Here is a 25,519-nt window from a genome sequence, read left to right on the forward strand (position 1 = left end):
GCATCAGGAACCACAGAGGAAGCCCCAGGAACCACAGAGGAAGCCCCAGGAACCACAGAGGAAGCCCCAGGAACCACAGAGGAAACCATCAGGAACCACAGAGGAAAACATCAGGAACCACAGAGGAAGCATCAGGAACCACAGAGGAAGCCCCAGGAACCACAGAGGAAAACATCATGAACCACAGAGGAAGCATCAGGAACCACAGAGGAAGCCCCAGGAACCACAGAGGAAGCCCCAGGAACCACAGAGGAAGTCCTCAGGAATCACAGAGGAAGTCCTCAGGAACCACAGAGGAAGTCCTCAGGAATCACAGAGGAAGTCCCAGGAACCACAGAGGAAGCATCAGGAACCACAGAGGAAGCCCCAGGAACCACAGAGGAAGTCCTCAGGAATCACAGAGGAAGCCCCAGGAACCACAGAGGAAGCCCCAGGAACCACAGAATAAACCATCAGGAACCACAGAGGAAGTCCCAGGAACCACAGAGGAAGCATCAGGAACCACAGAGGAAGCCCCAGGAACCACAGAGGAAGCATCAGGAACCACAGAGGAAGCCCCAGGAACCACAGAGGAAGCCCCAGGAACCACAGAGGAAAACATCAGGAACCACAGAGTAAGTCCTCAGGAACCACAGAGGAAGCATCAGGAACCACAGAGGAAGCCCCAGGAACCACAGAGGAAGCCCCAGGAACGACAGGGGAAGCCCCAGGAACCACAGAGGAAGCCCCAGGAACCACAGAGGAAGTCCTCAGGAACCACAGAGGAAGTCCTCAGGAACCACAGAGGAAGTCCTCAGGAACCACAGAGGAAGTCCTCAGGAACCACAGAGGAAGTCCTCAGGAACCACAGAGGAAGCCCCAGGAACCACAGAGGAAACCCCAGGAACCACAGAGGAAGCCCCAGGAACCACAGAGGAAGCCCCAGGAACCACAGGGGAAGCCCCAGGAACCACAGAGGAAGTCCTCAGGAACCACAGAGGAAGTCCTCAGGAACCACAGAGGAAGCCCCAGGAACCACAGAGGAAGCCCCAGGAACCACAGGGGAAGCCCCAGGAACCACAGGGGAAGCCCCAGGAACCACAGAGGAAGTCCTCAGGAACCACAGAGGAAGTCCTCAGGAACCACAGAGGAAGCCCCAGGAACCACAGAGGAAACCCCAGGAACCACAGAGGAAGCATCAGGAACCACAGAGGAAGCCCCAGGAACCACAGAGGAAGCCCCAGGAACCACAGAGGAAACCCCAGGAACCACAGAGGAAGCATCAGGAACCACAGAGGAAGCCCCAGGAACCACAGAGGAAGCCCCAGGAACCACAGAGGAAGCCCCAGGAACCACAGAGGAAACCCCAGGAACCACAGAGGAAGCATCAGGAACCACAGAGGAAGCCCCAGGAACCACAGAGGAAGCCCCAGGAACCACAGAGGAAAACATCAGGAACCACAGAGGAAGTCCTCAGGAACCACAGAGGAAGCATCAGGAACCACAGAGGAAGCCCCAGGAACCACAGAGGAAGCCCCAGGAACCACTGAGGAAGCATCAGGAACCACAGAGGAAGCCCCAGGAACCACAGAGGAAGCCCCAGGAACCACAGAGGAAGTCCTCAGGAACCACAGAGGAAGCCCCAGGAACCACAGAGGAAGCCCCAGGAACCACAGAGGAAGCCCCAGGAACCACAGAGGAAAACATCAGGAACCACAGAGGAAGTCCTCAGGAACCACAGAGGAAGCATCAGGAACCACAGAGGAAGCCCCAGGAACCACAGAGGAAGCCCCAGGAACCACAGAGGAAGCATCAGGAACCACAGAGGAAGCCCCAGGAACCACAGAGGAAGCCCCAGGAACCACAGAGGAAACCCCAGGAACCACAGAGGAAGCCCCAGGAACCACAGAGGAAGTCCTCAGGAACCACAGAGGAAGCCCCAGGAACCACAGAGGAAGCATCAGGAACCACAGAGGAAGTCCTCAGGAACCACAGAGGAAGCATCAGGAACCACACAGGAAGCCCCAGGAACCACAGAGGAAACCCCAGGAACCACAGAGGAAGCCCCAGGAACCACAGAGGAAACCATCAGGAACCACAGAGGAAGCATCAAGAACCACAGAGGAAGTCCCAGGAACCACAGAGGAACCATCAGGAACCACAGAGGAAGTCCTCAGGAACCACAAAGGAAGCATCAGGAACCACAGAGGAAGTCCTCAGGAACCACAGAGGAAGTTCTCAGGAACCACAGAGGAAGCCCCAGGAACCACAGAGGAAGCATCAGGAACCAAAGAGGAAGCCACAGGAACCACAGAGGAAGCATCAGGAACCACAGAGGAAGCCCCAGGTACCACAGAGGAAGCCACAGGAACCACAGAGGAAGCCCCAGGAACCACAGAGGAAGCTTCAGGAACCACAGAGGAAACCCCAGGAAACACAGGGGAAGCCACAGGAACCACAGAGGAAGCCCCAGGAACCACAGAGGAAGCATCAGGAACCACAGAGGAAGCCCCAGGAACCACAGAGGAAGCCCCAGGAACCACAGAGGAAGCCCCAGGAACCACAGAGGAAGCATCAGGAACCACAGAGGAAGCATCAAGAACCACAGAGGAAGCCCCAGGAACCACAGAGGAAGCATCAGGAACCAAAGAGGAAGCCACAGGAACCACAGAGGAAGCATCAGGAACCACAGAGGAAGCATCAAGAACCACAGAGGAAGCCCCAGGAACCACAGAGGAAGCATCAGGAACCAAAGAGGAAGCCACAGGAACCACAGAGGAAGCATCAGGAACCACAGAGGAAGCCCCAGGAACCACAGAGGAAGCCGCAGGAACCACAGAGGAAGCCCCAGGAACCACAGAGGAAACCATCAGGAACCACAGAGGAAGCATCAAGAACCACAGAGGAATCCCCAGGAACCACAGAGGAAGCCCCAGGAACCACAGAGGAAGCATCAGGAACCACAGAGGAAGTCCTCAGGAACCACAGAGGAAGCATCAGGAACCACAGAGGAAGCCACAGGAACCACAGAGGAAGGCCCAGGAACCACAGAGGAAGCCCCAGGAACCACAGAGGAAGCCCCAGGAACCACAGAGGAAGTCCTCAGGAACCACAGAGGAAGCATCAGGAACCACAGAGGAAGCATCAGGAACCACAGAGGAAGTTCTCAGGAACCACAGAGGAATCCCCAGGAACCACAGAGGAAGCATCAGGAACCAAAGAGGAAGCCCCAGGAACCACAGAGGAAGCTTCAGGAACCACAGAGGAAGCCCCAGGAACCACAGGGGAAGCCCCAGGAACCACAGGGGAAGCCCCAGGAACCACAGGGGAAGCCCCAGGAACCACAGGGGAAGCCCCAGGAACCACAGGGGAAGGCCCAGGAACCACAGAGGAAGCCCCAGGAACCACAGAGGAAGCCCCAGGAACCACAGGGGAAGCCCCAGGAACCACAGGGGAAGCCCCAGGAACCACAGGGGAAGCTTCAGGAACCACAGAGGAAGTTCCCATATAAGGGGCCTCGCAGGGTACTGGCCCAACACAGGGTGGACCGACCCCTCACTTCCATCACTCCAGTGAAGCTCTGCCTCTCCCAGTCCCTCCTGCACTCATTCAGGAATCCACTGGTGTGTGGAAGAGGAGCCTTAATGTTTATTTTTGCTCAGGGCTCACACCCTCTCCAGAGGCCACTCCTCCCTGAGTGTTGTGCTGGGGGCTTGGCTCAAGGACTCCAGCTGAGCACTGAACACTTCCTTTGCCTTCTTGGCGGAAACCGAGCATCTACTCACTGTTCCGAGGAGATCTCCTCCCAGGCCTGGTTATCTCCCCGTGCCCCGGAAGCCACACCTGCTGGTGGTAGATGCTCAGCAGTACCTTTTCCAGGACGCCCAGGTCTGCCCTGGGATAAAGGGGTGAGTTCCTGCCTGGATCACTGACTCTCCAGAGCAGGGTCGCAGCCCAGGTGGGAATCCAGGCTGGGGAGGGCCTGCTGTGCTCCCCCAGACAGACTTGACCAACAGAAGGCACCAAGGTCTGGTAGCCCGAGGCCCAGGCCCAGATAGGAGCCCTGGGCTGGGGAAGAGTTCATCCCTGGTCACTCCTTGTGGGCAGCAGGTGTCAGGAGGGAGGGCACTGGCCAGGCAGGCTGAGCTGCATCACGTGTTCCTGGTGCCCCTATGTCCATGGGAGCACCTGCCAGGGCAGGATGTGGCTTTGTCCTGTGGTCCTGTGTCCAGCAAAACCCCAGATGAGGCAATGAGGGCAGGTGGAGCCCCTGCTCAGGGCTGGAGCTAGCGGACAGGCGCTTTCTGTGATTTCTGTCGTCCCCAAGGCGGGTGTGGAGAAGCTCATGGGGAAGACGGAGGCCAGAGCTCAAACGGGCCCACCACTGTGGGCGACCACACGGCAGGGTCCTTGGCCAGCGTCTCGCCACTTCTGAACCTGCAGCGGCACCTTCCATCCCAGCCACGGCAGACTCCCTCTGCACCAGGCCTGGCCCTGAGGTGGCCTGCGGTTCCCCAGGGCAGCAGCACCTGGCCTCTGGGGGCCAGCCCTGGAGCCAACCAGGGGCTCCTCTGGCACATCCTTCCAGCGGTCACTCACAAGCCTGGACCAGCTCCCCAGCCTCAGAGGACCCTGCATTGGCCTCTCCTCTTGGGTTCAAGGGCCCCAGGGCATGGCCCTGGCTTCATTTCCAGATGAGACTCAGGCACAGAGAGAAGGGGCAGGAGGGGCCAGCACAGAGGCTTCACATCCCTGAGCCACAGCTGGCCGCGTCCCTGCAGAACACCTGATGGGGTCTCTGCTCCGGTCCCACACCTGCTCGGGGTCCACATGCTGCCACCACCTCTCCTTCAGACCTGGAGCTGAGACGGTCTCACAGCTCTCAGGTGCGGCTCCCACCTGGCCACTGCATGCAGTCAGTTCCTGGAGCCTCAACAGACTCTCCGCTCCAGACTGCCAGGGCTAGGGTATCCACACATGTCCCCCGTGGTCACTCTCTTCTCGGGTTTCACCTTCTACCAATCTGCTATTGGGGTGCAGCCCTCCTCAAGGAGCATCTGAAGACCTGACTTTAGCTCCGCTGCCCACAGTGCCCTGGGATGCCTGCTTCCACAGGACACCCACCCGCAGGCTGCAGGTACGGCTGCCACTGACCACCAGAAGCCCAGTCAGCAGGCTGTCAGGAGCCTCCACAGAACAGGAAGCTGGCTCTGGTGGAGCAGGGCTCCCGCCTGCCCCAGTGATGCTGCAGCATGTGAAAGGGCTTCGAGGGTCACAACCAGGAGTCCCTGCTCACCAGGGCCGAGACCAGGGCCTGTCCAACACCTGGCAGTGCCCAGAAGCCTGCCAGATGATGACCCCCCAGAGGCCCAGTGCCGAGGCACTGAGTCAGGGTCCCGCTGGACCACCAGGGCCTGCTTCATCATGGCCACCACAGCCCCACACGTGCAGCAGCCAAAGGCAAGATGGACCTGAGGGAGGCAAAGTCCCTGCCTACAGGAGAGTATGGCGCCTCCTTCACGGAGGCCCCGGACCCACAGCACTGCTCGGACAGACCCTGTGAAGTTGCCATCCTGTAGGAAAGGTGGTGGGCTCTGGAAAACCTGTGCTCTGCCTGATGACCTCGCTGTGCTGTGCTGGTGGGCGTCCAGCCACTGGGGCGACGGCTGTGTCTCAGCAGCTCTGGCCTGGTGGGACGGCTCACAGCCAGGAAGAGAACAGCAGGAGCTGGCAGAACCACACCACAGCCAGGGCCACGGACAGCAACAAGGCCCCAGACACCACGTCGGCCTGTGTGGCCCCCAGCGGGCTCACCACCACCTGCAGGCCCTGCACCATCTGGGCAGCAGCCAGCACCAGTGACCACTGTGCACAGGACACACCTGGCTATGCAGGTGGCACGCACCTACCTGAAGGGGCAGTGGGTAGGACGAGCAGGTTGGCACCGTGGGGGGCGATGGACAGAAGCCTGTGTAGGCCAAGATCTGCTGGCCAGGGTTGTAGAGGACCTGAGGTGGAGGAGGTGGACTGTAGGCCATCTGGGGGAGAGGGGCCTGTGGGAGAAGGGGAGGTCAGCGTTGCACCCCGGGCATTGAAGGAGAGTCTGCGCATCCTCGACAGATCTCCTTGGAGGGGAACTCCCACCCGGGGCAGGTGGGAGCCTGCAGGGAAGGCTGGGCCTCCCCTGGCTCCACAGAGCTTTCTGGGAATAGAAGCCCTGGAGGCACGGGGCTGAGCAGCGGGTCCCCACACTGGAAAGAGCCGGTGGCCACCCTAGGGCCTCTGGCCTGCAGCTTATTTAAACCAGCCCAGACCTGCCACCTGGGAGGCTGCCGTCAACACCCCAGGAGACCTGGGTGACCCGGGTGACCTAAGCTTCATCTCTTAAGTGGGGACTGGGTGTGGCTATTTCTGAGGCAAAGGTGGACTTAGGGGCTCTATAAGGGGCTGAGGCGGACATTTCCGTGGCGAGCTGGCAGTGAGCACCAGCTGTCCCCACACACCATGGTTATGGGTGCCGGCCACTGCCCAGATGGCCCAGCGTGCTCCTGTTAGGGAGCACAGAAGGAACCAGGCCCTGACCGTGGGCTGGAAACACACAGTGCCACTCACCATGTCCTTGAAGGCCCCCAGGACTGCGGCTGTGATGATGCCCACACACAGGCCCAAGACGTTGAGCACCATCGAGACCCAGAGCAGCCGGTAGAGGTGGACCACGTCCTGGCAACTACGCACTCCCACAAACTCGTAGTAGGTGGGCGAGGGCTCTGTGCTGCAGAGGACAGGAGAAACAGCATCACCACCCCGTGGGCTGGAACATGGCCAGGCGACTACCCCAAGGGGTCAGGGCGAGGTCCCGGTGACCTGTGCCCAGTGACCACCTTGAGGGCTGAACTGTGGCCAGGTGACTTCACATCTGGGCACTGAGATCTGGGGAGGAAGTTAGCACCAGAGCCACACCAACTCCTGTGCAGACCTCTGAGTCAGAGAAGCCAGCGTTGGTCCACACTGGCCCTATAGGCCTGGTCAGTTCTGGGAAGGACCCAGTGAGTAGGCTCAATGAATCCTGCAGCCGTGGAGCCAAGCCTCGCCACACCTGTGCCCCTGCCCTGGACCTGGGCTGCACTGAGAGCTGGTGAGGCAGGTCACGGTGTCCACGAGTGACACTGGGCTGAGCAGGACAGGCAGCCAGCAGGGGCTGGTGTCCACCTTCTCTGCCTCGCGGGCCTGGCAGGCGAAGCCCAGGTACAGGGCTAGGGCTGGTGTGTGGTGGGGGCACCTCTGCTGATGCACCTGGGGTCAGCTGCTGCGGGGTGGGCACCCTGCCTCCAGGGGGCAGAAGCCCAGGAAAGCTGCACCCCGTATTTCCACATTGGCCTTCCTGTAGGGTGTCCCCTCAGGTTCCCCAGAGAGGCTGCTCCCAGGTTGAGCCCCCGAGCCCCAGGCCCGTGTCTTGAGAGGCAGCAGTGGCCTCGCTGCATAGCACCGGGTTGGGGGGGGGGGTGCTTCCACAAGCTCATGGGCAGCACAAAAAAGGGCGCCTGGCCACCACGCATTCCCAAGCTGGGAGCCACCGTGGGGTGGGTCTGCAGCTGCCCCTCGGCAAGACCTGTCCTGGCTCTGGCTCCACCTGGAATTGGCAGCAACTGAGGGCACTGCCCTGCCCCACCAATAAAGCCCCCCCAGCCCAGGGGCGGTGACAGGGCACCTTTTGAAGTGTGGGCATTTCTTTCCCAGGTGACAAGCAGCCTGCACCCCAGGAGCCCCCGTGCTGCCCAGCTGCAGCCACCCCAGGCCAGGCTTCCATGGTCCGAGGGGCCCGCAGGGCCTCCTGCAGAGACAGTGGCAGGAGCACAGCCAGGCTTCAAACAGACCTGTTGGAGCCTCCCTCCAGGCCCAGAGGGGAAACGCAGCGGGAGGGAGAGGTCCCCGAGCGGCACCGACAGGCCACAGAGGCAGCCCACGCTGGCACAGCAGCCCTGGCACAGCAGCACGCAGCCACCTGCTGGAGACACCAGCGCCCTCCCCCCAGGGGCAGCACCCTTCTCAAGCCCTGCGGGCCCCTCGGCTGTCCCAGGTCCATCTGCACCTGGCCATCTGCCTGACCAGGGAGGCTTCCACCTGGGGCACTCCGGTCAGTGCAGAGGACACACCCAGTGTCCCAACTCACTGGCCCTGACTCCGGCACCAGGGGCTCTAGCCCTGAGGAGGGACAGTGCCAGGACATGCTGGTGGCTACCCTGGTGGCAGCAGGTGACAAGCAGAGGACAGCAGGGCCTCCCCAGGCAGGCCCTGAGCCTCAGCTCCTGGCTGAGGAACCTCAGTGCCTTTGCCCACATTAACTAGGCATCAGGTGCAGGGAAGGGACAAGCCTGTCAGGAGGGGAGGACACACCCCCGGCAGGCGCCACCACATGGGCCTGGCTCTGCGGATGCCGAGTGCCAGCGTGTGTGGGCGTGTGTGGGGCCACCCCGGCACCCTCACCTCTCGCAGGTGTAGAGGTCGCAGCAGTAGCAGGTGTGGCTCCTCACCTTCAGTTGGCACTTGCCATTGAAAGAGTAGCAGGTGACCTGGGAACAGAGGGACTATCAGGTCCATCGAGGCCCTGGCTCCGTGTCCTTCCATGCATGCCAAGACCCTCCTGATCCTCTCAGGGCTCCCCCCATCCAGGCACAGCAGGGAGATCCTTGCTGGTGTGAAACACAGACGCCTCTCTCCAAGATGCCCTAAGCACTGGACAACCTCTCTGGATCTGGAGTGGTGGTGGCCACTCTCTGCCCCTCCTCGGACGCTGACACTCAGTTTGAGAGGCCATGTTGGTTTAAACTGAGGAATCTCCACAGCACTGGCATAGGATGGCCAGACAAAGCCACATGGAACTGAGTGCAAGACAGCGGTGGCCCCAGTATGGACAGCCATGTGGACTTGCTGTAAGCCACGTGTGCACCTGTGGTGGCCTCCAACCTGAGGCCACCAAGCACCCTTGTCCTTCCTGGCATCCCTCAGCTGGTATGAGACCACGCTGCAGCTGTCCTCAGCCCAGGAAGGACAGCGGGCCACATCACCCAGGGCCTGGCAGCAGCACTGAGTCAGCACAGATGCCAACTAGAAAGGCCACACGGGGCAGCACAAAGGAACCTCAGCTCCGAGTGTCATGGCTGTGGTTCCAAAGAGCATACAGGACGTTGAAATGCCACAGCTGGCCCAGAAACGATCCTGGAGCACAAACATCTCCCGCCTCACAGTGGGAAGGGATACAGGGAGACCTCCTCCATCAAAACTGTCACCCTGTGACCAGACAGAGCTCCACCAGGGAAGCCGAGCTGCCAGGCAGAGCTCACCTCTGTCTGGTAGACGTCATACAGGTATCCTGCCCCGCCAGAGTAGAACTGGCATCTTCCTGTACTGAGGGGCCGTGGTTCCTAGAGAGGAAATCCTGATCAGGACAGTCAAGGTGGTTCAGACCTGCCTGCTGAGGGCCCAGAGGACAGAGATCGGCCCCGGCGGAGCCTGCCAGAGAAGACAGCTGCATCCTGTGAGAGGGAGGGCAGCAGAAGCCCCAGCGCAGGAGCACCCCTGGGCCGCTCAGCTGGACTGTCAGGTCTTCTCCACGGGTCAGCCAGGGAGAAGGGTGAGACAGCGCTTCACCATACCACAGACACTGACTCCTCCTCTGTTCCTAAGAGCAAAACTGTTTTTTTTCTACTTTGGGAGGTAGCAAGAGGGATTTCACTCAGACATCCCACCAGCCCACTAAGCACCCACCCAGCTGTCCACCTATTCATGCAGTCATTCACTCACCTATGCCTCTGTACATCCACCCACCTGTGCACCATCACCTACACATCCATCCATCCATCATCCATCATCCATCCCTCCTTCCATCTGCCCATCCACCCACCCACGCATCATCATCCACCCACCCACCCATCCATCCATCATCCATCCATCATCCTTCCATCTGCCCATCCACCCACCTGTGCACCATCACCTACACATCCATCCATCCATCATCCATCCCTCCTTCCATCTGCCCATCCACCCACCCACGCATCATCACCCACCCACCCACCCATCCATCCATCATCCATCCCTCCTTCCATCTGTCCATCCACCCACCTGTGCACCATCACCCACCCATCCACCATCCATCATCCTTCCATCTGTCCATCTGTCCATCATACATACATACTAACATCTGTCATTCCTCCATACATACAAACATCTCTCTTTCCATCCGTCTTTCCATGGGTCCCGATCCACCCCCTCCACAGGCACTCGCTGGTCTCATCCCTCTGTCTCCAACATTCATGGAGCACAACAGCCTCAGACCCAAGGAGGCCGAGACATAGCAGAGTTCCTGCCTGGTTCACAGACCAGTCAGGGAGTCAGACCCATAAACCCACGATTACAAAAGGCGTACAATTGCTGTAGCAGAGCAGACCGAGAGCTACAGGAAAACGGAGAAATGCCACAAGCCATGCCATGTGTGGAGCAGGTAGGGCCCGGCCATGTTTGGCTTTCTGACTGTGACCCTCCACTTCTCACACTCCTTCTTCTGACCGGAGAGGCCTCTGCGCTCTAGTCCAGCTGGAGGAGGAAACACTCGGTCTCTCAGCAGCAGATGCTGGGGCGTGGGACAAACCAGGCCCAGTCACATCTCTGTCATTGTGGTGTCCTCTTCCTTGGGGACACCAGGCCAGGACCAGGGCAAAAGAACATGCAGGACAGACACCAGGTGTGCAGAGGTAAAGGTGGCCAGGAGGTGTGACATGGGAGGTTCAGGCCAGCAGTGTCAGAACTCCCAGACAGTGTTCAGGGAAAGCGGTATGTGGACTTTCACCATGTGGACATGTCCCAGTGGGAAGTGACTCTGGGTGACGATGGTGTCTCAGAAGCATCATGGTGCATCAGTCTCTGGGAAGACCTTCATTCAGAAATGGGGCGTCCTCCTCTGCCAGTTGCCTCACCAGGGTGGACTGAGTCAGATGGTCTCCTGTCCAGCTTGGCCACCTGCAGCCACTCCTCTCCCACTCCACTGTGCCCATCAGTGTGTCCACCTGCAGCCACTCCTCTCCCACTCCACTGTGCCCATCAGTGTGTCCACCTGCAGCCACTCCTCTCCCACTGCACTGTGCCCATCAGTGTGTCCACCTGCAGCCACTCCTCTCCCACTCCACTGTGCCCATCAGTGTGTCCACCTGCAGCCACTCCTCTCCCACTCCACTGTGCCCATCAGTGTGTCCACCTGCAGTCACTCCTCTCCCACTCCACTGTGCCCATCAGTGTGTCCACCTGCAGCCACTCCTCTCCCACTCCACTGTGCCCATCAGTGTGTCCACCTGCAGTCACTCCTCTCCCACTCCACTGTGCCCATCAGTGTGTCCACCTGCAGCCACTCCTCTCCCACTCCACTGTGCCCATCAGTGTGTCCACCTGCAGCCATTCCTCTCCCACTCCACTGTGTGCCCATCAGTGTGTCCACCTGCAGCCACTCCTCTCCCACTCCACTGTGCCCATCAGTGTGTCCACCTGCAGTCACTCCTCTCCCACTCCACTGTGCACCCATCAGTGTGCCCACCTGCAGCCACTCCTCTCCCACTCCATTGTGCCCATCAGTGTGTCCACCTGCAGTCACTCCTATCCCACTCCACTGTGTGCCCATCAGTGTGTCCACCTGCAGTCACTCCTCTCATACTCCACTGTGCCCATCAGTGTGTCCACCTGCAGTAACTCCTCTCCCACTCCACTGTGCCCATCAGTGTGTCCACCTGCAGCCACTCCTCTCCCACTCCACTGTGCCCATCAGTGTGTCCACCTGCAGCCACTCCTCTCCCACTCCACTGTGCACCCATCAGTGTGTCCACCTGCAGCCACTCCTCTCCCACTCCACTGTGCCCATCAGTGTATCCACCTGCAGCCACTCCTCTCCCACTCCACTGTGCCCATCAGTGTGTCCACCTGCAGTCACTCCTCTCCCACTCCACTGTGCCCATCCGTGTGTCCACCTGCAGTCACTCCTCTCCCACTCCATTGTGCCCATCAGTGTGTCCCCTTGCAGCCACTCCTCTCCCACTCCACTGTGTGCCCAACAGTGTGTCCACCTGCAGCCACTCCTCTCCCACTCCACTGTGCCCATCAGTGTGTCCACCTGCAGCCACTCCTCTCCCACTCCACTGTGCCCATCAGGGTGTCCACCTGCAGTCACTCCTCTCCCACTCCACTGTGCCCATCAGTGTGTCCACCTGCAGCCACTCCTCTCCCACTCCACTGTGCCCATCAGGGTGTCCACCTGCAGCCACTCGTCTCCCACTCCACTGTGCCCATCAGTATGTCCACCTGCAGTCACTCCTCTCCTACTCCACTGTGCCCATCAGTGTGTCCACCTGCAGCCACTCCTCTCCCACTCCACTGTGCCCATCAGTGTGTCCACCTGCAGTCACTCCTCTCCTACTCCACTGTGCCCATCAGTGTGTCCACCTGCAGCAACTCCTCTCCCACTCCACTGTGCCCATCAGTGTGTCCACCTGCAGTCACTCCTCTCCCACTCCACTGTGCCCATCCGTGTGTCCACCTGCAGCCACTCCTCTCCCACTCCACTGTGCCCATCAGTGTGTCCACCTGCAGTCACTCCTCTCCCACTCCACTGTGCCCATCAGTGTGTCCACCTGCAGCCACTCCTCTCCCACTCCACTGTGCCCATCAGTGTGTCCACCTGCAGCCATTCCTCTCCCACTCCACTGTGTGCCCATCAGTGTGTCCACCTGCAGCCACTCCTCTCCCACTCCACTGTGCCCATCAGTGTGTCCACCTGCAGCCACTCCTCTCCCACTCCACTGTGCCCATCAGTGTGTCCACCTGCAGCCATTCCTCTCCCACTCCACTGTGTGCCCATCAGTGTGTCCACCTGCAGCCACTCCTCTCCCACTCCACTGTGCCCATCAGTGTGTCCACCTGCAGCCACTCCTCTCCCACTCCACTGTGCACCCATCAGTGTGTCCACCTGCAGCCACTCCTCTCCCACTCCACTGTGCCCATCAGGGTGTCCACCTGCAGCCATTCCTCTCCCACTCCACTGTGTGCCCATCAGTGTGTCCACCTGCAGCCACTCCTCTCCCACTCCACTGTGCCCATCAGTGTGTCCCCCTGCAGCCACTCCTCTCCCACTCCACTGTGTGCCCATCAGTGTGTCCACCTGCAGTCACTCCTCTCCCACTCCACTGTGCCCATCAGTGTGCCCACCTGCAGCCACTCCTCTCCCACTCCATTGTGCCCATCAGTGTGTCCACCTGCAGTCACTCCTATCCCACTCCACTGTGCCCATCAGTGTGTCCACCTGCAGTCACTCCTCTCCTACTCCACTGTGCCCATCAGTGTGTCCACCTGCAGTCACTCCTCTCCCACTCCACTGTGCCCATCAGTGTGTCCACCTGCAGTAACTCCTCTCCCACTCCACTGTGCCCATCAGTGTGTCCACCTGCAGTCACTCCTCTCCCACTCCACTGTGCCCATCAGTGTGTCCACCTGCAGCCACTCCTCTCCCACTCAACTGTGCACCCATCAGTGTGTCCACCTGCAGCCACTCCTCTCCCACTCCACTGTGCCCATCAGTGTGTCCACCTGCAGTCACTCCTATCCCACTCCACTGTGCCCATCAGTGTGTCCACCTGCAGCCACTCCTCTCCCACTCCACTGTGCCCATCAGTGTGTCCACCTGCAGCCACTCCTCTCCCACTCCACTGTGTGTCCATCAGTGTGACCACCTGCAGCCACTCCTCTCCCACTCCACTGTGCCCATCAGTGTGTCCACCTGCAGCCACTCCTCTCCCACTCCACTGTGCCCATCAGTGTGTCCACCTGCAGCCACTCCTCTCCCACTCCACTGTGTGCCTATCAGTGTGTCCACCTGCAGCCACTCCTCTCCTACTCCACTGTGCCCATCAGTGTGTCCACCTGCAGTCACTCCTCTCCCACTCCACTGTGCCCATCAGTGTGTCCACCTGCAGCCACTCCTCTCCCACTCCACTGTGTGCCCATCAGTGTTTCCACCTGCAGCCACTCCTCTCCCACTCCACTGTGCCCATCCGTGTGTCCACCTGCAGCCACTCCTCTCCCACTCCACTGTGCCCATCAGTGTGTCCACCTGTAGCCACTCCTCTCCCACTCCACTGTGCCCATCAGTGTGTCCACCTGCAGCCACTCCTCTCCCACTCCACTGTGCCCATCAGTGTGTCCACCTGCAGCCACTCCTCTCCCACTCCACTGTGCCCATCAGTGTGTCCACCTGCAGCCACTCCTCTCCCACTCCACTGTGCCCATCAAGGTGTCCACCTGCAGCCACTCCTCTCCCACTCCACTGTGCCCATCAGGGTGTCCACCTGCAGTCACTCCTCTCCCACTCCACTGTGCCCATCCGTGTGTCCACCTGCAGTCACTCCTCTCCCACTCCACTGTGCCCATCAGTGTGTCCCCCTGCAGTCACTCCTCTCCCACTCCACTGTGCCCATCAGTGTGTCCACCTGCAGCCACTCCTCTCCCACTGCACTGTGCCCATCAGTGTGTCCCCCTGCAGTCACTCCTCTCCCACTCCACTGTGTGCCCATCAGTGTGTCCACCTGCAGCCACTCCTCTCCCACTCCACTGTGCCCATCAGTGTGTCCCCCTGCAGCCACTCCTCTCCCACTGCACTGTGCCCATCAGTGTGTCCCCCTGCAGTCACTCCTCTCCTACTCCACCTTGCCCATCAGTGTGTCCACCTGCAGCCACTCCTCTCCCACTCCACTGTGCCCATCAGGGTGTCCACCTGCAGTCACTCCTCTCCCACTCCACTGTGCCCATCAGTGTGTCCCCCTGCAGCCACTCCTCTCCCACTCCACTGTGCCCATCAGTGTGTCCACCTGCAGTCACTCCTCTCCCACTCGACTGTGCCCATCAGTGTGTCCACCTGCAGTCACTCCTCTCCCACTCCACTCTGCCCATCAGTGTGTCCCCCTGCAGCCACTCCTCTCCCACTCCACTGTGCCCATCAGTGTGTCCACCTGCAGTCACTCCTCTCCCACTCCACTGTGCCCTTCAGTGTGTCCACCTGCAGTCACTCCTCTCCCACTCCACTGTGCCCATCAGTGTGTCCACCTGCAGCCACTCCTCTCCCACTGCACTGTGCCCATCAGGGTGTCCACCTGCAGTCACTCCTCTCCCACTCCACTGTGCCCATCAGTGTGTCCCCCTGCAGCCACTCCTCTCCCACTCCACTGTGCCCATCAGTGTGTCCACCTGCAGCCACTCCTCTCCCACTCCACTGTGCCCATCAGTGTGTCCACCTGCAGCCACTCCTCTCCCACTCCACTGTGCACCCATCAGTGTGTCCACCTGCAGTCACTCCTCTCCCACTCCACTGTGCCCATCAGTGTGTCCACCTGCAGCCACTCCTCTCCCACTCCACTGTGCCCATCAGTGTGTCCCCCTGCAGCCACTCCTCTCCCACTCCACTGTGTGCCCATCAGTGTGTCCACCTGCAGTCACTCCTCTCCCACTCCACTGTGCCCATCAGTGTGTCCACCTGCAGCCACTCCTCTCCCACTCCACTGTGCCCATCAGTGTGTCCACCTGCAGCCACTCCTCTCCCACTCCACTGTGCCCATCAGGGTGTCCACCTGCAGTCACTCCTCTCCGACTCCACTGTGCCCATCAGTGTGTCCACCTGCAGCCACTCCTCTCCCACTCCACTGTGCCCATCAGTGTGTCCACCTGCAGCCACTCCTCTCCCACTCCACTGTGCCCATCAGTGTGTCCACCTGCAGTCACTCCTCTCCCACTCCACTGTGTGCCCATCAGTGTTTCCACCTGCAGCCACTCCTCTCCCACTCCACTGTGCCCATCCGTGTGTCCACCTGCAGTCACTCCTCTCCCACTCCATTGTGCCCATCAGTGTGTCCCCTTGCAGCCACTCCTCTCCCACTCCACTGTGTGCCCATCAGTGTGTCCACCTGCAGCCACTCCTCTCCCACTCCACTGTGCCCATCAGTGTGTCCACCTGCAGCCACTCGTCTCCCACTCCACTGTGCCCATCAGTGTGTCCACCTGCAGCCACTCCTCTCCCACTCCACTGTGTGCCCATCAGTGTGTCCACCTGCAGCCACTCCTCTCCCACTCCACTGTGCCCATCAGTGTGTCCACCTGCAGCCACTCCTCTCCCACTCCACTGTGCACCCATCAGTGTGTCCACCTGCAGCCACTCCTCTCCCACTCCACTGTGCACCCATCAGTGTGTCCACCTGCAGCCACTCCTCTCCCACTCCACTGTGCACCCATCAGTGTGTCCACCTGCAGCCACTCCTCTCCCACTCCACTGTGCCCATCAGTGTGTCCACCTGCAGCCGCTCCTCTCCCACTCCACTGTGCACCCATTAGTGTGTCCACCTGTAGCCACTCCTCTCCCACTCCACTGTGCCCATCAGTGTGTCCACCTGCAGCCACTCCTCTCCCACTCCACTGTGCCCATCAGGGTGTCCACCTGCAGCCACTCCTCTCCCACTCCACTGTGCCCATCAGGGTGTCCACCTGCAGCCACTCCTCTCCTACTCCACTGTGCCCATCAGTGTGTCCACCTGCAGCCACTCCTCTCCCACTCCACTGTGCCCATCAGGGTGTCCACCTGCAGTCACTCCTCTCCCACTCCACTGTGCCCATCAGTGTGTCCACCTGCAGCCACTCCTCTCCCACTCCACTGTGCCCATCAGTGTGTCCACCTGCAGCCACTCGTCTCCCACTCCACTGTGCCCATCAGTGTGTCCACCTGCAGCCACTCGTCTCCCACTCCACTGTGCCCATCAGTGTGTCCACCTGCAGCCACTCCTCTCCCACTCCACTGTGCCCATCAGTGTGTCCACCTGCAGCCACTCCTCTCCCACTCCACTGTGCCCATCAGTGTGTCCACCTGCAGTCACTCCTCTCCTACTCCACTGTGCCCATCAGTGTGTCCACCTGCAGCCACTCCTCTCCCACTGCACTGTGCCCATCAGTGTGTCCACCTGCAGTCACTCCTCTCCTACTCCACTGTGCCCATCCGTGTGTCCACCTGCAGCAACTCCTCTCCCACTCCACTGTGCCCATCAGTGTGTCCACCTGCAGTCACTCCTCTCCCACTCCACTGTGCCCATCCGTGTGTCCACCTGCAGCCACTCCTCTCCCACTCCACTGTGCCCATCAGTGTGTCCACCTGCAGTCACTCCTCTCCCACTCCACTGTGCCCATCCGTGTGTCCACCTGCAGTCACTCCTCTCCCACTCCACTGTGCCCATCAGTGTGTCCACCTGCAGCCACTCGTCTCCCACTCCACTGTGCCCATCAGTGTGTCCACCTGCAGCCACTCCTCTCCCACTCCACTGTGTGCCCATCAGTGTGTCCACCTGCAGCCACTCCTCTCCCACTCCACTGTGCCCATCAGTGTGTCCACCTGCAGCCACTCCTCTCCCACTCCACTGTGCACCCATCAGTGTGTCCACCTGCAGCCACTCCTCTCCCACTCCACTGTGCACCCATCAGTGTGTCCACCTGCAGCCACTCCTCTCCCACTCCACTGTGCACCCATCAGTGTGTCCACCTGCAGCCACTCCTCTCCCACTCCACTGTGCCCATCAGTGTGTCCACCTGCAGCCGCTCCTCTCCCACTCCACTGTGCACCCATTAGTGTGTCCACCTGTAGCCACTCCTCTCCCACTCCACTGTGCCCATCAGTGTGTCCACCTGCAGCCGCTCCTCTCCCACTCCACTGTGCCCATCAGTGTGTCCACCTGCAGTCACTCCTCTCCCACTCCACTGTGCGCCCATCAGTGTGTCCACCTGCAGCCGCTCCTCTCCCACTCCACTGTGCCCATCAGTGTGTCCACCTGCAGCCGCTCCTCTCCCACTCCACTGTGCGCCCATTAGTGTGTCCACCTGCAGCCACTGCTCTCCCTTGGCACCCTACCCATCTGTCTCTTGATGTCCTGCTGCAGGATAGCTCACCACAGCCCACTTCCTCACATATGTCCCCCCATGAGAGCGGATTCTGTTCCCTCTTGTGACTGTCATTGTGGTGCCCAGTTTTGGAGCCATTGTCACCCTGGGTGGGGACTGTACTCACTATGTGCTGTGCAGCAAACACGCCGTCGACGACAGCACAGCAGAAGGCTGCTACCACACCAAAGCTGATGAACACAATGGCCGCCACCAGCTGCAAGCAGAGGACAAGCAGGAGTGGTCAGCTCTCCAGAAGGACCTCCCATCAGCACTCCTGTCGCCTGGATTCTGCCTCCTTCCTCCTTTCACCTGCCCCTGCACCCTCCCATGCACACCAGCCCCTGATCCAGCCAGGCCCAGCAGGATGCCTGAGGGTCACCACCCTTCATAAGGTCAGTCCCTACCCTGCACCCACGACCTGGGACACCCGTGCAGCCTTCTCCCACTTCAAGCCCCCTCACACGTGCTTGACGCAGGCCTTGTGCAGGTAGCACATGCACCATGCACTCTCTAGTCCTGTGCTCAGCGAGCCAAGAGCCAGAAGCAGCCCACTGCACACCTGTGACTACTGCCCACTGTGGACGCTCCCTCAGTTTGCAGCCTCCTCTTTGGACTGCTCCAGGGCCTGCTGTGCTCCGCACACCTGCTCTCCCACGCTGGAGCACATGCATCAGGTGCCTCACCTCGGGTCGGGCAGTGACCGCTGCCTTGTCCTGCACCTGCACTTTGCCAGCTTCCACCTTCTGACAGCAGAGCACCTCTCCTAGACCACGAAGCACTCTTGGCACTATTGTCCTTCAAGGTCCAAGGATCTGGTCACGGTTCAAGGTCACCCAGCTCTGCACCCTGACACATGGGCCCTGCTCCTCAGCCCCCACCCTAGGGGCGGCTGTACTTTCTGACCTTCGCCCATGTGGCAGCAAGAAATCACACTTTAGTGAGTTGCAATTTGTGTTGTTCTGCTGGGCGTGGTGGCGCACACCTGTAATCCCAGAGGCTCAGGAGGCTGAGGCAGGAGGATCACAGGTTCAAAGCCAGCCTCAGCAATGTAGCGAGGAGCTACGCCACTCAGTGAGACCCTGTGTCTAAGTAAAATACAAAATAGGGCTGGGGTGTGGCACAGTGGTCAGTGCCCCTGAGCTCAATCCCCAGGACCAATAATAATAATAACAATAATAATAATAATGATTTAGGTTTCTCTGATTCTGAGTGAGTTTGAATGTCCTTTCCTTTGTTCAGGGCTGTTCCTGTGACTTCTTGTGAATTAGCTGTTGACCTCTATGCTTCCTGTTGGGTTCTGGGCCTTGTGCCTCAAGCTATAGAGCATGCAAGCGTGCACACACAACACACCCATACAGAGGCACATGAGTCTATGTGTACATGTAATATGTATGCACACATCATTACATGTGTGCTTTGTGTCACTGCATGTGTGCATGCAACAGGAGTATGTGTGCACACAGGCTCACACCTCCATACACATGTGTACAGGGCACACATGCAGGTACTATGAATACATGTGTGCACACAGGCTCACACCTCCATACACATGTGTACAGGGCACACATGCAGGTACTATGAATACATGTGTGCACACAGGCTCACACCTCCATACACATGTGTACAGGGCACACATGCAGGTACTATGAATACATGTGTGCACACAGGCTCACACCTCCATACACATGTGTACAGGGCACACATGCAGGTACTATGAATACATGTGTGCACACAGGCTCACACCTCCATACACATGTGTACAGGGCACACATGCAGGTACTATGAATACATGTGTGCACACAGGCTCACACCTCCATACACATGTGTACAGGGCACACATGCAGATACTATAAATACATGTGTGCACACAGGCTCACACCTCCATACACATGTGTACAGGGCACACATGCAGATACTATGAATACATGTGTGCACACAGGCTCACACCTCCATACACATGTGTACAGGGCACACATGCAGATACTATAAATACATGTGTGCACACAGGCTCACACCTCCATACACATGTGTACAGGGCACACATGCAGGTACTATGAATACATGTGTGCACACAGGCTCACACCTCCATACACATGTGTACAGGGCACACATGCAGGTACTATGAATACATGTGCACTCAGATTCACACCTTTATGCACATGTGCACAGTACACACATGCAGATACTATGAATCCATGTCTGCACACACATGCATTTCACACATTTGGATGCAGACACATACATGTAAAAACACATATACTGTGTACGTTAGCGTACTTGTGTGCGTGCACACACAGCCACGTCCTGAGTCTGACCTATCACAATCTCTCCTAGTTTGTCACGTGTCTTGAGATTGGGGTTAAAATGCTTTTCCAAGAGATTGATGCTTGTCTTCCTGGGTCACTGTGCATCTTTTCTTGCTTCTGGGTTTTGTCAGAGTTAGAAAGACCCCCTTGAAAAGAGGAAAGCAAGCAGCCTGCCACGTTCAGCTGGCACTCACTTGTTTGTCCCTAGGCCCCCATCTTGACAAGCTGCCCTGCGTGTGCCCCTGCGGCCACCTGCCCTGCACTTCCTCCTGCTGGACCCGGCCGGGGGGTGCCTTCTCTCCCGCCTGCCGGGCGTCCTGACAAGGTTTCCCCTCGGGCGCTGTGACCCCTCCCCCAGGGCCTCCAGGGCTGTGCTGAAGCGTGTCCTGGGTGCTATCTGCAGAGGTGCTGAGCTGCCCGGAGCAGCCCCGCTGTCCCCGCACCTCCTGCAGGGCTCCCTCAAGGTGTCCGCGTCCTCTCACTTGTCCTAAAGCTCCTCAGTGTCCAGCTGCAATTGTCCCAGGGCCTCTTCGGCCACCGTCCTCTGGCTGCTTACACAGTGTGTGTGCACGCTGCACGTGTGTGCACGCATGTGGGAAGGAGTGTCCACTTCTGTGCCACCTCACACCGTCCTTTCCCTCGAGGCCTCTGGACGCCCCGGAGAGCCCGGGCTGTGGCAGAACTCACAGCTGTGCGTGGTGGGCAGCCCTGGCCCCTCTGGCCTTGCCCCAGGGACATGGCTGTGGACGCGTCGTCGCAGGGCTGGCTTCTGACCGTGGGAAGACCTCCATCAACCAGCCACTCTGGCTGTGCTGCACGAGGATGGCCCAGAGAGGGACGCAGTGGAGTTGAGTGCAGCTGGACCCAGGACCAGTGCCTGGGCCAGCAAATCAGAAGTGCCACTTGGGCAGGGCTCAGCTGAGCCAGTGCAAGTCACCCAGGACAAAAAAGACCTGAGGTGTCACATCAGTGGAAAGACAAAGATCTCAGAAATGCTAAGAATGTGAAGCCCCCCCAGGTCAGTGGGGCTGTTCTCATGTCACCTGAGTGTCCCAGCTAAACTGGGAGCACTGATCACTGCTGGACCCTGAAGGTGCAGCTCGACCCTCCACACCAGTGACACCTGTGTGGCCCTGAATAGAGGCACAAGGCTGCAGGTGGCAGGCTCCCCCTCAGCCCTCCCCTCTTCCGCTGCGCCTCCCTGCTCCGGGCAGTTCATCCCCGGCCCTTCCTCCCCTGGCTCCATGCTGGTCTCCCTGCAGCCTCATCAGGACTGGCACGGTCCCTCTCTGTCACTCCTGCAGAAAAAGCTTTTGTCCAAAAGCAAGTTCCCCCAGTCGGTGAAACCCCTGCCCTCGGGAGCCCCCCCCCCCACCGGGTTCTGCTGGGCCGACTCCCCCAGAGGCTCAGAGAAAGACCTGAAGAGGGGTGAACCTCCAGCCCGCCTCCCCCGGCCCCGAGGCTCAGCGGCGGAGCAGAGCACTACTTCACAGCTGCTCAGGGGCACACGGCACAACCAGCCAGTTCCCCGAGAGGCACCCTGGCCTTCATGGCCCAGCCAGCCCCAGGCGGCCCCAGGAGGCGCTGGAGGACAGATGGCTGCCTCCGGACGGCTCAGTGGGGAAGGTGCCCTCCTCCCCGTGTCCTCGAGATTGCTCTCCAACAGACCCAGAAACCAAACGCCGGTCCCTCCTGGCTCTGTCGCTTCATCACGCCTGCCCCGCCGTCCCATGCCCCCGTCCTGAGTCCAGGGTGCCCTGTCCCCAGACAGACAGGCCACAGTAGCATTGGGCAGTCAGTCTCCTCCTAACTGGAGAGGCCACTCTCCTCCTCACGGCCTCCCAGACTACAGATTCATGAGCAAGGGTCACTGGAAGGACTTCAGCAAGTGGGGCTCTGGGGCTGCTGCCCTGCCATCCGGGAGGCCCTGGCAGGGAGATCTGTGAAAACCCACCCGCAGCACCCAGGTCTGGGACTCAGTCCCCAGCAGCCACCCAGACGGTCTACCACCCCAGATCCTCACAGGACGGGGCACCTACTGATGCGAGACCCCTTCTCCCTCACACTGCACCCCTGCCCAAGCCCCTCCTGGCCAGAGGGGCCAGGAGTCCAGCCAGAAGGGACACAGACACCTCTCCTCTAGGACTGGCTTCACAGACACCTCCCATCCACCTCCCTCCTGACCCTCCAGCTGGCCACACTGCCCTTCTCAGTGGCCCCACCCCCCCCGTTCTCCCAGGGGTCACCAGCCTGCACCCACAGCTCTGCCCTTTAACCCTTCTGGCTGAGCTGGTGGCGTGACTGCCGGAGGCTAAGGACGGCTTGAGGCGCAGAGTGCTCTGGAGCAAGGCACGTGTGCTGCCACCCCAACCTCTCTGCGCACTTGTCTGTGTACATACATGCACATGTGTGCAAGCGTGTGCACACGTGTGTGTCTGCATTGTGCACACATGTGCATGAACACATATGTGAGAACATTGTGCGCACATGTGTGTGAGCCTGTGTGCACATGCACATGAGTGTGCTATACACACATGTGAAAGAATGTGTGTGCAGACCTATGTGATTATGCACAGACATGCACGCATACATGCACATGTGTGAGTGTGTACACACACGTGGGGAAGCATGTGCATGCACAGATGTGGAAGTGTGCATGCATGTGTGTCATGTGCATGTGTGAGAGTGTATACATGCACATGTGTGTACACACGTGTGTGTGTGCATGGGGGCAGAGGGTTGGCAGCCAGCACACTGTCTTTGCCTCCCTGGCTGGGAGGAACCAGGCAGACTCTAGAGCTGGCAGTGAAATTGATGGCCTGTGGCTGCCTGGGAGACGCAGGAGCAACTGCCCATCAGTGGAGAAAGAGCAGGCCCAACCCCTGGGGTGTTCTCTGGCTGTCTCTGGAGACTGACACTGTAACCAGCTCAGATAACGATGGAGCCACGTCTGAGGACCAGATTCCACCATGCAGAGAAAAAGGGAGGCCCTTGGAGAGGAAAGGGTGCAGGTCTGGGATTTGTTCCTCTAGATGAAAGAAAGAAGCAGAGGGAGACGCAGCAGGACTGGCCCTGAGCTGATAGCATGTCTCGCCTACAGGGGACCCAGGCTCACTCTGTTCTTGTCTACTTTTACATTTGCTTATGATTTTTACGGTAGAATTCTAAAACATAAAGCCACCAAGAAAGCCGTGTTCCTCCGTATCTGGATACTTAGAGACCCTACAGTCCTCCTTATCTATGTCGGAGACGGCCGCCTGACCTGCTACTAAGGAAGAGCACCGTGGCCGCCCTTGAGGCCTCGTGGGCCCAGCTCTGGGCCTCCTCCTGTGCAGCAGCTCACCTGCACACACAGGGCACAGCTGAGGTCCTACACAGGGCCCTGCCGCAGGGTGGACGGGGTTAGCAGCCAGCACATGTACTCAACAGGCCCAGTTAGCCCAGGACACCTCCAAGAGGCACAGGTGAGACCCTGTCGGGGACCTGGGTCGAGGACCTGTCTGCAGGAGACCTGTGCCCTGGCAGCTGTGGCCACGTTCAGGTCCACCTTACCCTGTGAGTTCCACATTTTTTTGGCAAAGCCAGACTGAGCAGGAAGAAACTGCTCCTAACTGCAGGTGATGATCTTGTGGACAGGAATCCCTAGGAATCCTGGAAAGCTATTGGAAGCAACAGAGTTCAACAGGACGAACCCACGAGACCCAGAGGCGAGGAATGATCCAAGCATAAAATGAAGAAGGCGGTATCCTTCACGTAGACTTGAAGAGACTCAGACACCGGGAGAGACCTAGCAAAATTTCACTCGCACTCCAAAAACAACAGAAAATTTTTGAAAGAAACTTAAAGCCTAAACAAATGGGAAATGTCTGGTGTTCCCACATTGCTACCAGGGGACAGTCCTCATGTCCACCTCCAGGTCCAGCACTGTCCCTAGGAACCCCAGTGGGCTCCCTGTAGAGGTCAGCCAGTTGATTCTGTGCCCATTGGAATCCTCAGGGAGCAGCTTCACCAAGAGGATCCCGACCAGGAAGACTGGAGCCAGAGGGCGCAGCCTCTGCGTCTCGCACTCACCACCAAGCTCGTCCTCCAGCCTGGCGCTGCCCGAGGCCTGAGTCCGTGTGCACGGGAGGAGTGAGAGCCCAGAGCTGAACCCTGACATTCATGATCTGCTGCTCTTGACCAGAGAGAAAGAACACAACAGAGTGGGCGTCCATCCCTCCCTCCGCCACGTGCAGATCCCACTCAGTGTGGGTCAGGGCCTCAGCGGAGCCTGGAGACTAGGACATCCGCTGAGAAACCGCAGGCCTGGACTTCACAGTGCCTCTGGGGTATGGTACCAAAACGTGAACAAGAAAAGAAAAAATAGATGAATTAGACTTCGCCAAAATTAAAGAAGGACACCATCAAGACCTGGAACCCAGCTGCTGGGTGGAACAGGAAGCCACCACTCTCACACCTGGTCAGGGCCTTGAATCTGGCCACTCCAGATGAAAAGAAAGCCACCCACACCAAGGGCAGGCGGCCTGCAGGACGTCTCTCCAGAACCCAGCCCAGGAGAGAGTTGTTGGAGCATCGGGACCACCAAGCCAGAGGCTCCCCACGGCTCCCACAGCCAGGACAGGGAGGCAGGGCCAGGCGGCCCTGGGGAGGACAGCGGGCAGGCTGGAGCCCTGACCCGCCTGAGGAGTGCCAAACGGGGCGGCCCTTGGAAAACCGTCTGGCCGTGCACCAGCCACTGAGGATGGTTCACTACAAGACCTGGACCTCCTGGCCGTGGCGTCCACCCAGAGGGAAAGCACGTACGTACCCCTGAGATTTGCACTTAGGCCATCGTGAAGTCCCTCACCTGGCCAGGGGACACAACCACTGGGACATCCACACAGGGGACAGTACTCATCCTTAAAGGGAAAGGAAATTCTGACACCTACTACAGCGTGGGGGGCCTCAACACCACAGCATGGGGAGGCTTTGACCCACAGCACAGGGATTTCATACAACAGCACGGAGGGCTTGAAACCACAGCACGGGGATTTCATACAACAGCACGGGGGGCTTGAAACCACAGCACGGGGATTTCATACAACAGCACGGGGGGCTTGAAACCACAGCACGGGGATTTCATACAACAGCACGGGGGGCTTGAAACCACAGCACGGGGATTTCATACAACAGCACGGAGGGCTTGAAACCACAGCACGGGGATTTCATACAACAGCACGGGGGGCCTTGACACC

At 59.3% G+C, this 25,519-nt stretch overlaps 1 protein-coding gene across 1 annotated transcript in view; it reads right to left on the bottom strand.

Moving 5' to 3' along the window:
• The window catches only part of TMEM255B (transmembrane protein 255B), a gene marked incomplete at both ends in the record, with an annotated part of 57,093 nt that overhangs the window by 12,908 nt on the left and 18,666 nt on the right, over positions 1 to 25,519 (bottom strand). The window contains 5 exons of the mRNA XM_081308742.1: positions 5,889 to 6,032; positions 6,592 to 6,751; positions 8,464 to 8,549; positions 9,321 to 9,401; positions 18,104 to 18,193. Coding sequence (XP_081164868.1) covers positions 5,889 to 6,032; positions 6,592 to 6,751; positions 8,464 to 8,549; positions 9,321 to 9,401; positions 18,104 to 18,193 — 561 coding nt within the window. The remainder of the gene's footprint in view (positions 1 to 5,888; positions 6,033 to 6,591; positions 6,752 to 8,463; positions 8,550 to 9,320; positions 9,402 to 18,103; positions 18,194 to 25,519) is intronic.

The sequence above is a fragment of the Spermophilus citellus genome (assembly GCF_964194105.1).
Source record: "Spermophilus citellus genome assembly, chromosome: 1".
NCBI classification, from domain to species: domain Eukaryota; kingdom Metazoa; phylum Chordata; class Mammalia; order Rodentia; family Sciuridae; genus Spermophilus; species Spermophilus citellus.